The following is a 14,419-nucleotide window of genomic DNA, read 5'->3' on the forward strand; positions in this document are numbered from 1 at the left end:
ATGCATTGCATCATTTTTCATGTTTTTCTCTCTCATCATAAAAATTCAAAAAAAAAAAATATCTTCTCCTTTTTCTTCTCTTAAAATTTCGAAAATTAGATTTGACTTTTTCAAAAATTTTAAAAATCTAGTTGTTTTCATGAGTCAAATCAAATTTTCAATTTGAAAATCTTATATTTTTCAAAATCTTTTTCAAAAATCAAATCTTTTTCATTTTTTTAGTTATTTTCGAAAATTTTAAAAAATATTTTCCAAAAATCTTTTTCTTATTTTTATATCAAATTTTCGAAAATAACAATAACAATTAATGTTTTGATTCAAAAATTTCAAGTTTGTTACTTGCTTGTTAAGAAAGATTCAAACTTTAAGTTCTAGAATCATATCTTGTGATTTCTTGTGAATCAAGTCATTAATTGTGATTTTAAAAATCAAATCTTTTTCAAAACTAATTTCAATCATATCTTTTCAAAAATATCTTCTTATCTTATCTTTTTCAAAATTTGATTTTAAAATATCTTTTCTAACTTCTTATCTTCTTATCTTTTAAAAATTGATTTTCAAATTTGTTTCAACTAACTAACTAACTTTTTGTTTGTTTCTTATCTTTTTCAAAACTACCTAACTAATTCTCTCTCTCTAATTTTCAAAAATATCTTCCCTCTTTTTCAAAAATTCTTTTTAATTAACTAATTATTTTAATTTCTGATTTTAATTTTCAAAAATTACTAACCTTTTTCAAAAAATTATTTTCGAAAATTCTCCTTCTCTCTCATCTCCTCCTACTTATTTATTCATCTACTAACACTTCTCTTCATCCCACATCTCTGATCTCCTCACCCTTGTGTTTCTTTCCTTACATTCCATTCTTCTCTTCTTCTTTTCTTCTACTCACACAGGGACCTCTATACTGTGGTAAAAAGGATCCCTATTATTATTATTTTTTTGTCCCTCTTTTTCATATGAGCAGGAGCAAAGACAAGAACATTCTTGTTGAAGCAGATCCAGAACCTGAAAGGACTCTGAAGAGGAAAATAAGAGAAGCTAAATTACAACAATCCAGCAAGCACCTTTCAGAAATTTTCGAACAAGAAGAGGAGATGGCAGCCGAAAATAATAATAATGCAAGGAGGATGCTTGGTGACTTTACTGCACCTAATTCCAATTTACATGGAAGAAGCATCTCCAGTCCTGCCATTGGAGCAAACAATTTTGAGCTTAAACCTCAATTAGTTTCTCTGATGCAGCAGAACTGCAAGTTTCATGGACTTCCATCTGAAGATCCTTTTTAGTTCTTAACTGAATTCTTGCAGATATGTGATACTGTTAAGACTAATGGAGTAGATCCTGAAGTCTACAGGCTCATGCTTTTCCCTTTTGCTGTGAGAGACAGAGCTAGAATATGGTTGGATCTCAACCTAAGGATAGCTTGAACTCTTGGGATAAGCTGGTCAAGGCTTTCTTAGCCAAGTTCTTTCCTCCTCAAAAGCCGAGTAAGCTTAGAGTGGATGTTCAGACCTTCAAACAGAAAGAAGGTGAATCCCTCTATGAAGCTTGGGAGAGATACAAAGAACTGACCAAAAAGTGTCCTTCTGACATGCTTTTAGAATGGACCATCCTGGATATATTCTATGATGGTCTATCTGAAATGGCTAAAATGTCATTGGATACTTCTGCAGGTGGATCCATTAACCTAAAGAAAACGCCTGCAGAAGCTCAAGAACTTATTGACATGGTTGCTAATAACCAATTCATGTACACTTCTGAGAGGAATCCTGTGAGTAATGGGACGCCTATGAAGAAGGGAGTTCTTGAAATTGATACTCTGAATGCCATACTGGCTCAGAATAAAATATTGACTCAGCAAGTCAACATGACTTTTCAGAGTCTGAATGGAATGCAAGCTGCATCCAACAGTACTCAAGAGGCATCTTCTGAAGAAGAAGCTTATGATCCTGAAAACCCTGCAATAGCAGAGGTAAATTATATGGGTGAACCTTATGGAAACACCTATAATCCATCATGGAGAAATCATCCAAATTTCTCATGGAAGGATCAACAAAAGCCTCAACAAGGCTTTAATAATGGTGGAAGAAACAGGTTTAGCAATAGCAAGCCTTTTCCATCATCCAATCAGCAACAGACAGAGAACTCTGAACAAAATACCTCTAATTTAGAAAACTTAGTCTCTGATCTATCTAAGGCCACTGTAAGTTTCATGAATAAAACAAGGTCCTCCATTAGAAATTTGGAGGCACAAGTGGGCCAGCTGAGTAAAAGGATCACTGAAATCCCTCCTAGTACTCTCCCAAGCAATACAGAAGAAAACCCAAAAGGAGAGTGCAAGGCCATTGAATTGATCACCATGGCCGAACCTGTAAGGGAAGAAGAGAATGTGAATCCCAGTGAGGAAGACCTCCTGGGACGTCCAGTGATCAATAAGGAGCTTCCCTCTGAGGAACCAAAGGAATCTGAGGCTCACCTAGAGATCATAGAGATTCCATTAAACCTCCTTATGCCATTCATGAGCTCTGATGAGTATTCCTCTTCTGAAGAGAATGAGGATGTTACTGAAGAGCAAGTTACTAAGTACCTTGGTGCAATCATGAAGCTGAATGCCAAATTATTTGGTATTGAGACTTGGGAAGATGAACCTCCCTTGTTCCCCAATGAACTAAGTGATCTGGATAAACTGACATTGCCTCAGAAGAAACAGGATCCTGGAAAGTTCTTAATACCTTGTACCATAGGCACCATGATCTTTGAAAAGGCTCTGTGTGACCTTGGTTCAGGGATAAACCTCATGCCCCTCTCTGTAATAGAGAAACTGGGAATCTTTGGGGTGCAAGCTACTAAAATCTCATTAGAGATGGTAGACAATTCAAGAAAATAGGCTTATGGACAAGTAGAGGACATGTTAGTAAAGGTTGAAGGCCTTTACATCCCTGCTGATTTCATAATCCTTGATACTGGAAAGGATGAGGATGAATCCATCATCCTTGGAAGACCCTTCCTAGCCACAGCAAGAGCTGTGATTGATGTTGACAGAGGTGAATTAGTCCTTGAATTGAATGAGGACTCCCTTGAGTTTAAAACTCAAGGTTACCCTTCTGTAAACATGGAAAAGAGGCACAGTAAGCTTCTCTCAAAACAGAGTCAACCAGAGCCCCCACAGTCAAACTCTAAGTTTGGTGTTGGGAGGCCACAACCAAACTCTAAGTTTGGTGTTGAACTCCCATATCCAAACTCTAAGTTTGGTGTTGAGAAGTCTCAACAATGCTCTGAACATCTGTGAGGCTCCATGAGAGCCCAATGTCAAGCTATTGACATTAAAGAAGCGCTTGTTGGGAGGCAACCCAATTTTTATTTATCTAATTTTATTGTTCTTTCATGTTTTATTAGGTTCATGATCATGTGGAGTTACAAAATAAATATAAAAATTGAAAACGGAATCAAAAACAGCAGAAGAAAAATCACACCCTGGAGGAAGACCTTACTGGCGTTAAACGCCAGTAAAAAGCATCTGGCTGGCGTTCAACGCCAGAACAGAGCATGGTTCTGGTGCTGAACGCCCAAAATGGGCAGCATCTGGGCATTTGAACGCCAGAATTGCACCCTGGAGAAGAGCTGGCGCTGAACGCCCAGAACAAGCATGGTTCTGGCGTTCAACGCCAGAAATGGGCAACAAATGGGCGTTCAACGCCCAGAACAAGCACCAATCTGGCGCTGAACGCCCAGAGTTGTGTGCAAGGGCATTTTGCATGCCCAATTTGGTGCAAGGTTGTAAATCCTTGAACACCTCAGGATCTGTGGACCCCACAGGATCCCCACCTACCTCCATTCACTTCTTCTCACCCCTCTTTCACACAATCCCATAAACAATCTTCCCCAAAACTCTTCACCAATCACCTCAATCTCTCTTCCCTATCACCACTTCACCACTCACATCCATCCACTCTTCCCCATAAACCTACCTCATAAACCCTACCTACCTTCAAAATTTAAAATCAATTTCCCACCCAAAACCACCCTTATGGCCGAACCTTACCCCCCCTCCCTTCCCTATATAAAGCCCTCCATTCTTCTTCATTTTTCACACAAAACAACCCTCTCTTCCCCTCCTTGGCCGAAACACATCTCTCTCTTTCCCTCTTCTCCATTTCTTCTTCTTCTTCATCTATTCTTTCTTTTCTTGCTCGAGGGCGAGCAATATTCTAAGTTTGGTATGGTAAAAGCATAAGCTTTTTGTTTTTCCATTACCATAGATGGCACCTAAGACCGGAGAATCCTCTAGAAAAGGGAAAGGGAAGACAAAAGCTTCCACCTCCGAGTCATGGGAGATGGAAAGATTCATCTCCAAAGCTCATCAAGACCACTTCTATGATGTTGTGGTCAAGAAGAAGGTGATCCCCGAGGTCCCTTTCAAGCTCAAGAAGAATGAGTATCCGGAGATCCGACATGAAATCCAAAGAAGAGGTTGGGAAGTTCTAACAAAACCCATCCAACAAGTCGGCATCCTAATAGTTCAAGAGTTCTATGCCAATGCATGGATCATTAGGAACCATGATCAAAGTAAGAACCCGAACCCAAAGAATTATCTCACCATGGTTCGGGGGAAATACTTAGATTTTAGTCCGGAAAATGTGAGGTTGGCATTTAACTTGCCTATGATGCAAGGAGATGCACGCCCCTACACTAGAAGGGTCAACTTTAATCAAAGGTTGGACCAAGTCCTCATGAACATATGTGTGAAAGGAGCTCAATGGAAGATTGACTCCAAAGGCAAGCCGGTTTAACTAAGAAGACTGGACCTCAAGCCTGTAGCTAGAGGATGGTTAGAGTTCATACAAAACTCCATCATCCCCACTAGCAACCGATCCGAAGTTACTGTGGATCAGGCCATCATGATTCATAGCATCATGATTGGAGAGGAAGTAGAAGTTCATGAAGTCATCTCCCTTGAACTCTACAAAATAGCCAAAAAGTCCTCCCCCATGGCAAGGCTAGCTTTTCCTCATCTTATTTGCCATCTATGTTACTCAGCTGGAGCTTTCATAGAAGGAGACATTCCCATTGAGGAAGAGAAGCCCATCACTAAGAAAAGGATGGAGCAAGCAAGAGAGCCCATTCATGGAGCTCAAGAGGCGCATGAAGCTCATCACCATGAGATCCCGGAAATGCCTCAAATGCATTTTCCTCCACAAAACTATTGGGAGCAAGTCAACACCTCCCTAGGAGAATTAAGTTCCAACATGGGACAATTAAGGGTGGAACATCAAGAATACTTCATCACCCTTCAGGAAATAAGAGAAGATCAAAAAGCAACGAGGGAGGAGCAACAAAGACAAGGAAGAGACATAGAAGAGCTCAAGGACATCATTGGTTCCTCAAGAAGGAAACGCCACCATCACTAAGGTGGACTCATTCCTTGTTCTTACATTCTCTGTTTTTCGTTTTCTCTATGTTAAGTGCTTATCCATGTTTGTGTCTTCATTACATGATCATTAGTATTTAGTAACTATGTCTTAAAGTTATGAATGTCCTATGAATCCATCACCTCTCTTAAATGAAAAATGTTTTAATTCAAAAGAACAAGAAGTACATGAGTTTCGAATTTATCCTTGAACTTAGTTTAATTATATTGATGTGGTGACAATGCTTCTTATTTTCTGAATGAATGCTTGAACAGTGCATATGTCTTTTGAAGTTGCTGTTTAAGAATGTTAAATATGTTGGCTCTTGAAAGAATGATGATAAGGAGACATGTTATTTGATAATCTGAAAAATCATAAAAATGATTCTTGAAGCAAGAAAAAGCAGCAAAGAACAAAGCTTGCAGAAAAAAAAAGAAAAAAAATAGGCGAAAAAAAATAGAAAGAAAAAGAAAAAGCAAGCAGAAAAAGCCAAAAGCTCTTAAAACCAAGAGGCAAGAGCAAAAAGCCAATAACCCTTAAAACCAAAAGGCAAGGGCAAATAAAAAGGATCCCAAGGCTTTGAGCATCAGTGGATAGGAGGGCCTAAAGGAATAAAATCCTGGTCTAAGCGGCTAAACCAAGCTGTCCCTAACCATGTGCTTGTGGCGTGAAGGTGTCAAGTGAAAACTTGAGACTGAGCAGTTAAAGTCAAGGTCCAAAGCAAAAAAAGAGTGTGCTTAAGAACCCTGGACACCTCTAATTGGGAACTTTAGCAAAGCTGAGTCACAATCTGAAAAGGTTCACCCAGTTATGTGTCTGTGGCATTTATGTATCCGGTGGTAATACTGGAAAACAAAGTGCTTAGGGCCACGGCCAAGACTCATAAAACAGCTGTGTTCAAGAATCATCATACTGAACTAGGAGAATCAATAACACTATCTGAACTCTGAGTTCCTATAGAAGCCAATCATTCTGAACTTCAATGGATAAAGTGGGATGCCAAAACTATTCAAGAGGCAAAAAGCTACAAGTCCCGCTCATCTGATTGGAGCTATGTTTCATTGATAGTTTAGAATTTATAGTATATTCTCTTCTTTTTATCCTATTTGATTTTCAGTTGCTTGGGGACAAGCAACAATTTAAGTTTGGTGTTGTATGAGCGGATAATTTATACGCTTTTTGGCATTATTTTTAGTATATTTTTAGTAGAATCTAGTTACTTTTAGGGATGTTTTTATTAGTTTTTATGTTAAATTCATATTTTTGGACTTTACTATGAGTTTGTGTGTTTTTCTGTGATTTCAAGTATTTTCTGGCTGAAATTGAGGGACTTGAGCAAAAATCAGATTCAGAGGTTGAAGAAGGACTGCTGATGCTGTTGGATTCTGACCTCCCTGAACTCAAAGTAGAATTTCTGGAGCTACAGAACTCAAAATGGCGCGCTTTCGATTGCGTTGGAAAGTAGACATCCAGGGCTTTCCAGAAATATATAATAGTTCATACTTTGAACGAGTTTAGACGATGTAAAAGGGCGTTGAACACCAGTTCTACGCTGCTGTCTGGAGTTAAACGCCAGAAACAAGTCACAAACCAGAGTTGAACGCCAGAAATACGTTACAACCTGGCGTTCAACTCCAGAAAGAGCCTCTGCACGTGTAACATTCAAGCTCAGCCCAAGCACACACCAAGTGGGCCCCGGAAGTGGATTTATGCATCAATTACTTACTTCTGTAAACCCTAGTAGCTAGTTTATTATAAATAGGACTTTTTACTATTGTATTAGACATCTTTGAATCATCTTTGGACGCCTAGTTCTTAGATCATGGGGGCTGGCCATTCGGCCATTCCTGAACCTTTCACTTATGTATTTTTCAACGGTAGAGTTTCTGCACTCCATAGATTAAGGTGTGGAGCTCTGCTGTTCCTCATGAATTAATACAAAGTACTACTGTTTTCTATTCAATTCAACTTATTCCGCTTCTAAGATATTCATTCGCACTTCAACATGAATGTGATGAACGTGACAATTATCATCATTCCCTATGAACGCGTTCCTGACAACCACTTCCGTTCTACCTTAGATTGAATGAGTATATCTTAGATCTCTTAATCAGAATCTTCGTGGTGTAAGCTAGATTGATGGCGGCATTCATGAGAATCCGGAAAGTCTAAACCTTGTCTGTGGTATTCCGAGTAGGATTCAGGGATTGAATGACTGTGACGAGCTTCAAACTCGCGAGTGCTGGGCGTAGTGACAGACGCAAAAAGAGGGTGAATCCTATTCCAATATGATCGAGAACCTCAGATGATTAGCCGTGCTGTGACAGAGCATTTGGACCATTTTCACAAGAGGACGGGATGTAGCCATTGACAATGGTGATGCCCTTACATAAAGCTAGTCATGGAAAGGAGTAAGATTGATTGGATGAAGACAGCAGGAAAGTAGAAGTTCAGAGGAACGAACGCATCTCCATACACTTATCTGAAATTCTCACCAATGATATACATAAGTATTTCTATCTTTATTTTCTGTCTATTTATTATTAATATTCGAAAACTCCATAACTATTTTATATCCGCCTGACTGAGATTTACAAGGTGACCATAGCTTGCTTCAAGCCGACAATCTCCGTGGGATCGATCCTTACTCACGTAAGGTTTATTACTTGGACGACCCAGTGCACTTGCTGGTTAGTTGTGCGAAGTTGTGATAAAAAGTTGAGATTACAATTGAGCGTACCATGTTGATGGCGCCATTGATGATCACAATTTTGTGCACCAGTTAGCTTTCTTCAACCGCTTAGAAGGTAGTTTGACTTTTGAGGAAGTTTGCGCCTTAGAAGGTGCTCTTTGAGGTGTAGGTGTCTTTTTAGAAGCCTTTTCCTTTTCTTTCTTGGTGACCATCCTGAAAAGGAAGAGAAAAGAGAAAACCTTAAGCTCAGAGAGATAAACACCGGAATTAAGTAAATGCAAATGAGAATCAATGCCGAAAAAAAAGGGTAAAGCGTCTGAAATACATGGTAGCTACAACATGTAAGTAAGACATCAAAATGATCATGGAGGCATATCACTAGCACTAGATGCAAGAGTGGAAGAAGCATATAAGTGTAAAGCAAGAAAAGAGTGATCTCAAGCATTGATATCAACAATGATAGACATATGCGAATCAAACAAAAAATAGTGAGCATTTTGATGATGAAATTTTATGGAGACTAAGCTCAATGCACACAGAGCACAAGTGTTATGAAAAAGAAGTACTAGGATTAAAGAATAAGATCAAAGATGAACCAAAGTGTCATTAGTGCTTTTTCACAAACACTTGGGGTGCATATCATAAACAACAAGCAAGTTGACAAGTCCAAGTGTGTAAATATGCCCCAAAATAAAATACCAACTACCATAGCAATACCACATGATATAAACAACTCAAGAGATATCAAAATAATCCACCAATTCACAAAAAAAATTCAACTTGAAACTCCAACACCAATACAAAAATGCAAGGAGAAAAAGAACTAATAGGAAACAACAAAGAACAAAAGTAAAATGCAATTAAGAACAATTAAAATATTCGAATGTAACAAACAAAAGAAGGGTTAAAGAGTAAAAGAGAGTAAGAAAAGAAACCTTAAAAAGAAGAAGAAGAGATGAGAGTAAATGCAAGTAAGAATAAGATAAGAGGGGTGAGAAGAGAAAAAAAGAAGAGAAGAGGTGGGACTGCCGGAGGTGGTGGTCCGCCGGACAGGAGATGGAAGAGGGAAAAAAGAAGAAAGAAGAAAGATAAAATGATTAGAAGAAGGAAGAAGAATGAAGAGAAGTAGGGCAGCACACCTATTGAATTGAATCGGCTCCACGACGAGTGTGTGTCACCCACACGTACGCGTAGAAGGCCCAAAAGAGGTGACGCATATGCGTCGATCACGCGTATGCGTGATAACTTTTCGTGCTCGATGCATGAAACCTACATAGTTCCATCACAACTCTTTGTTTTTTGTACTATGCAGCAGCAACATTGCAGCATTAAAATACGACGCGTGCGCGTCAATCACGCACACGCGCGGGTAGGAAAAAATTTTGGGTGATGCATACGTGTCTGCTATGCGTACGCATAGGGTGGGTTATGCGCCTCGCACCCCACATGCATAGTTCTATCACAACCCTATGTTTTGGAACCATGCAGCAGCACCCTTTCCGCACCGTTCTCGCATGGTGGGTCACGCATACGCGTGAGTTGCGCCCCCTTTTTTTTAAAGCAAAATCAGTAAAAGCAATTATAGCACAAAACAATCGAAGTGAACTTAAGAAAATCAATTAAAGATTCTAAAACTAAGTAAAAGAAGCTGTAGATAAGGAAGATCATACCATGGTGGGGTGTCTCCCACCTATCACTTTTCTTTAACATCCTTAAGTTGGACGGTCTATGAGCTCAATCCTCTTCCTTGGCTGGGTCTTTCAAGAGAAATATCTCCAGCACCTTGTTGTTCTTCACTTTTGCACCATGGTAAAGTTTTAAATGGTGGCCATTAACCTTGAAGAATGTAGGGTTTGAGGGATGGCTCAAGTGGACTACACCATATGATTCAACCTTCTCCACCACATATGGTCCATCCCATCTTGACCTTAATTTGCCCGACATCAATCTCAATCTGGAGTTATAGAGGACTTGATCTCCAGCTCTAAACTCTCTTCTCCTGATGTTCCGATCATGTACCGCCTTCACCTTTTCTTTATAGAGCCTTGAGTTTTTATAAGCTTCTAACCGAATGCACTCCAATTCTTCCAATTGTAATTTCCTTTCAACTCTGGCTCCTCCCAATCCGGAATTACATTCCTTCACATCCCAATAAGTCTTGTGTTCCACCTCTATCGGAAGGTGACAAGCTTTTCCGTAGATTAGCCAGAATGGACTCATGCCAATCGGTGTCTTGTAAGCCGTCCGATAAGCCCATAGCGCATCTCCAAGCCTAGAGCTCCAATCCCTCCTATGAGCTTTAACCATCTTCTCGAGTATGCGCTTAATTTCTCTATTAGACACTTCGGCCTGGCCATTTGTTTGGGAATGATAAGCCGTAGCCACCTTGGGAATAATGCCATATTTCTTCATCAAACCTGTCATTCTTTTGTTACAAAAATGTGAGCCTTGATCACTCACGATTGCTCGTGGTGATTCAAAGCGGAAAATGAGGTTATTTCAAACAAAAGAGACAACCATGTTAGCATCATCAGTACGGGTAGAAATTGCTTCCACCCACTTAGAAACATAATCAACTGCTGACAGAATGTATAAGAAACCATTCGAGTTTGGAAAGGGACCTATGAAGTCAATACCCCAAACATAAAAAATTTCACAAAACAACATGAGTTGTTGGGGGCATCTCATCCCTCTTGGATATGTTTCAAAACGTTTGGCATTGGTGGCAAGAGTTACATAAAAGATTTGCATCCTTAAAGAGTGTGGGCCACCAAAATCCGCAGTCTAAGATATTTCTTGCAGTTCTTTGAGGGCCAAAGTGGCCACTACTTTTAGAAGAGTGGCATGCCTTCAAGATAGACTGAATTTCAGATTGTGGAACACACCTCCTAATTATTTGGTCGACACCATATCTTCACAAATATGGGTAATCCCATATGTAATACTTGGACTCGCTCTTGAGCTTGTCCTGTTGATGTTTAGAGAAATGTGGAGGAAAGTTGTGACCAACCAAAAAATTAGCGATGGGTGCATACCAAGGAACAACCTTGGATATTGCTTGCAAGCTATCAAGAGGAAATGCATAATTGATAGGAGTGGAGTCACTTTTCATATGCTTTAAGCGACTTAAATGGTCCGCCACAAGATTTTGGGAACCACTCCTATCCTTGATCTCTAAATCAAACTCTTGCAAGCCTTGGCTTTGATTCTTTCTTTGCTAGTAAATACTTCAACGCCGCATGGTTTGAATATACTACCACCTTAGATCCAAGTAAATAGGCCCGAAATTTATCCAAGGCAAAAATAATTGCTAAAAGTTCCTTTTCAGTGGTAGTATAGTTAGACTGGGCACCATCTAATGTCTTAGAAGCATAAGCTATGATATAGGGGTCCTTACCTTCTCGCTGAGCATGCGCCGCTCCTACCGCATAGTTAGATGCATCGCACATAATCTCAAACGTCCTACTCCAATCAGGCCCTCTCACAATAGGAGCTTAGGTTAAGGCACTCTTCAGCTTATCAAATGCTTCTATACACTCTCCACTCAAGTCAAACTGTACATCTTTTTGCAATAGACGGAAAAGGGTTAGTGCAACCTTACTAAAGTTCTTGTTGAAACGCCGGTAGAAACCTGCATGACCAAGAAAAGAATGGACTTTCCTCACAGAAGAGGGGTAAGGTAAATAAAAAATAACATCAACCTTGGCAGGATCAATAGATATACCAGTATAAGAGACAACATGACCTAGAATAATACCTTGCTTTACCATAAAGTGACATTTTTCAAAGTTAAGCACAAGGCTTGAACTAGCGCATCTTTCTAATACTCTAGCAAGATTATCCAAATAAAGGTAAAAAGAATCACCTTAAACACTAAAATCATCCATGAATACTTCCATACAGTGCTCAAGAAGATCCGAAAAGATGCTCATCATGCACCTTTGAAATGTAGCCGGTGCATTACATAAAACAAAAGGCATCCTTTTGTATGTATATATTCCAAAAGGGCATGTAAACGTGATTTTCTCTTAGTCTTTCGGAGCAATATGGATTTGAAAATAATCGGTATAGCCATCTAAAAAGCAATAATGTGATTTATCGGACAAGCGATCAAGCATTTGATCGATGAATGGTAGTGGATAGTGATCCTTGCGAGTGGCCAAGTTCAAGCGCCTGTAGTTGATGCAAACCTTCCATGAATTCTGCACCCTTGTGGCCATGAGTTCCCCACTCTCATTCTTGACTATGGTGACGCCGGACTTCTTTGGAACTACTTGTACCAGGCTAACCCACTCACTATCCGAGATTGGATAGATAATATCGGCCTCTAGTTGTCAGGTCACCTCTTTCTTCACAACTTCTAGAATTGTGGGGTTCAACCGCCTTTGAGGTTGATGGATAGGCTTGGCTCCTCCTCTAGAAAAATGTGATGCCACAAACTTGAGGGCTTATACCAACTATGTCCGCCAAACTCCACCGAATAGCTTTCTTATTTCTTCGCAATACATTAAGCAATCTCTCCTCTTATTGGGAGGTAAGCTCCTTTGTAATGATCACCGGGAGCTTTTGATTTTTTTCAAGATAGGCATACTTAAGGTGGGGTGGAAGTGGCTTCAACTCCATATTTAGCTCATGGCTTGGCACTTGATTATCCGGTTGCACCGGAGGTAGTAAGGTATCTTCATCATATTCAGGGGTTTCCCCACAGCACTTTGAACCATGTTCTTCTCATCAACTGTATCATGGTGGGCTTTGGCCACAATATCATCAATCATATTACACCAGAAGATAGAATGGTCCTCCAGTTGATGCTTCATAGCCTCATCAAGATTAAAACTCACTACTCTTCCATCAATTTCAAAGGAGTAGGTACCCAAAAAAGCATCCAATTTAAATCGGGAGGTTTTCAAGAACGGCCTCCCTAGCAAGATAGATGATGGTCTTCCGGAGTCATTAGGGGGCATCTCAAGGATATAGAAGTTAATTGGAGAAGTTAACCCCTTGATGCTCACTAAGACATCGTCTGCAATGCCAACCACCGAGATTATACTTTTATCTGTCAAAACAAAACGGGCCACCGACTGTTTCAATGGTAAAGCTTCAATGCATCATAAACAGATAAAGGTATAATACTAACACAAGCACCTAGGTCACACATGCAATAAAAAAATTGTATACCACCTATAGTGCAAGTAACTAGACAAGGACCTGGATCCCCACATTTCTCCGGTATAGCACCTATCAAAGCAGAGATTGAGATACCCGAAGAAATAGTTTCTAGATTATGAATCTTCTCCTTGTTTATGCACAAATCTTTTAGAAACTTAGCATACTTAGGAACTTGGTGAATAGCATCAAAAAGGGAAATAGTTATCTCGACCTTTTTGAAGATATCCACCATCTTGAGATCTAGCTCCATTTGCTTTTTGGTCCTCCTAGCTAGGTGTGAAAAAGGAATTGGAATAGCCTCTTTCAAAATATTTTCTTCCTTAGAAACTCTATCCTTTGGTTTAAAAACCTCTTCTTCAACCACCTCTTGTACCTCATCCTCATCTTCGACATCTTCTACCTCAAAAACATCTTCATCTTGAGTGACTTCTCTTGAGCTTGGCTCCTTGGGACTCCTCTCTTACAATGTAGTACCGGACCTCAAGGTGATGGCATTGATGCTACCCTTGGGGTTAGGTAAGGGTTGAGAGGGAAGTGCATTAGAGCTTGAAGGTTGAGTATTGGAGGTAGAGGGTAGGGCCATACGGGATAGAAGGTCTTGGAGAGCAGAGGTGAAACTGGTGAGGGAAGAGTTAAGTGTGGTTTGAAGCTCCTTTTGCCTTTGAAGAATAGTGCGAAGGGTATCGTCCGCGAGAGCTTAGTTGGAGGAAAAAGAAGGGTAGGTAATTTGGGGGACTTGTGATTGGGTGATTTGAGGTACTTGAGCTTGCCCTTGGTGAGGTGGTTGGTATCTTTGACCTTGGTTTTGTTATTGGTAAGGAGGATTTTGTTGATACCAGTTTTGCTGGTAATTATTGTTCCACCTTTGGTTTGCACCATTGTCTCTCCTTCCTTGGTTGGGATTATCTTGGCAACCTTGATTGTAGTTACCCCCTTGATTGTAGTTACCTCCTTGTTGATAATACCCTTGATTTGGATGGTTTTAATAAACATTGGTAGCCGCCATGGTATTGTCTTCTTGAAGTTGTGGACATTCATCGGTATAATGAGAGTTACACGCACAAATTCCACATGCTCTTTGTGGGGCTACCGGTTGGTATTGTTGTTGTGGAGGAGGTAGAGGTTGTTGTTGATTGAGGTGGAATTG

At 39.8% G+C, this 14,419-nt stretch overlaps 1 protein-coding gene and 1 non-coding gene across 2 annotated transcripts; both read right to left on the minus strand.

The window, feature by feature from the left end:
• Positions 1-1,492: 1,492 nt before the first annotated feature.
• On the minus strand, positions 1,493-1,600 carry LOC112731911 (small nucleolar RNA R71). The gene has a single exon (XR_003167661.1). It is a non-coding gene; the product is annotated as a small nucleolar RNA R71 (small nucleolar RNA).
• An 8,237-nt stretch (positions 1,601-9,837) lies between these two features.
• Positions 9,838-10,527, minus strand: LOC112730231 (uncharacterized). Its single transcript, XM_025780328.1, has one exon. It carries the CDS (start codon positions 10,525-10,527, stop codon positions 9,838-9,840), a length of 690 nt encoding a protein of 229 aa, XP_025636113.1.
• Positions 10,528-14,419: the final 3,892 nt, after the last annotated feature.

The sequence above is a fragment of the Arachis hypogaea genome, chromosome 12, assembly GCF_003086295.3.
Source record: "Arachis hypogaea cultivar Tifrunner chromosome 12, arahy.Tifrunner.gnm2.J5K5, whole genome shotgun sequence".
Lineage (NCBI taxonomy): Eukaryota > Viridiplantae > Streptophyta > Magnoliopsida > Fabales > Fabaceae > Arachis > Arachis hypogaea.

What these genes read in the sequence shown, in the direction of transcription:
- LOC112730231 (XM_025780328.1), bottom strand. Translation starts at nt 10,527, where the DNA reads ATGACAGGTTTGATGAAGAAATATGGCATTATTCCCAAGGTGGCTACG.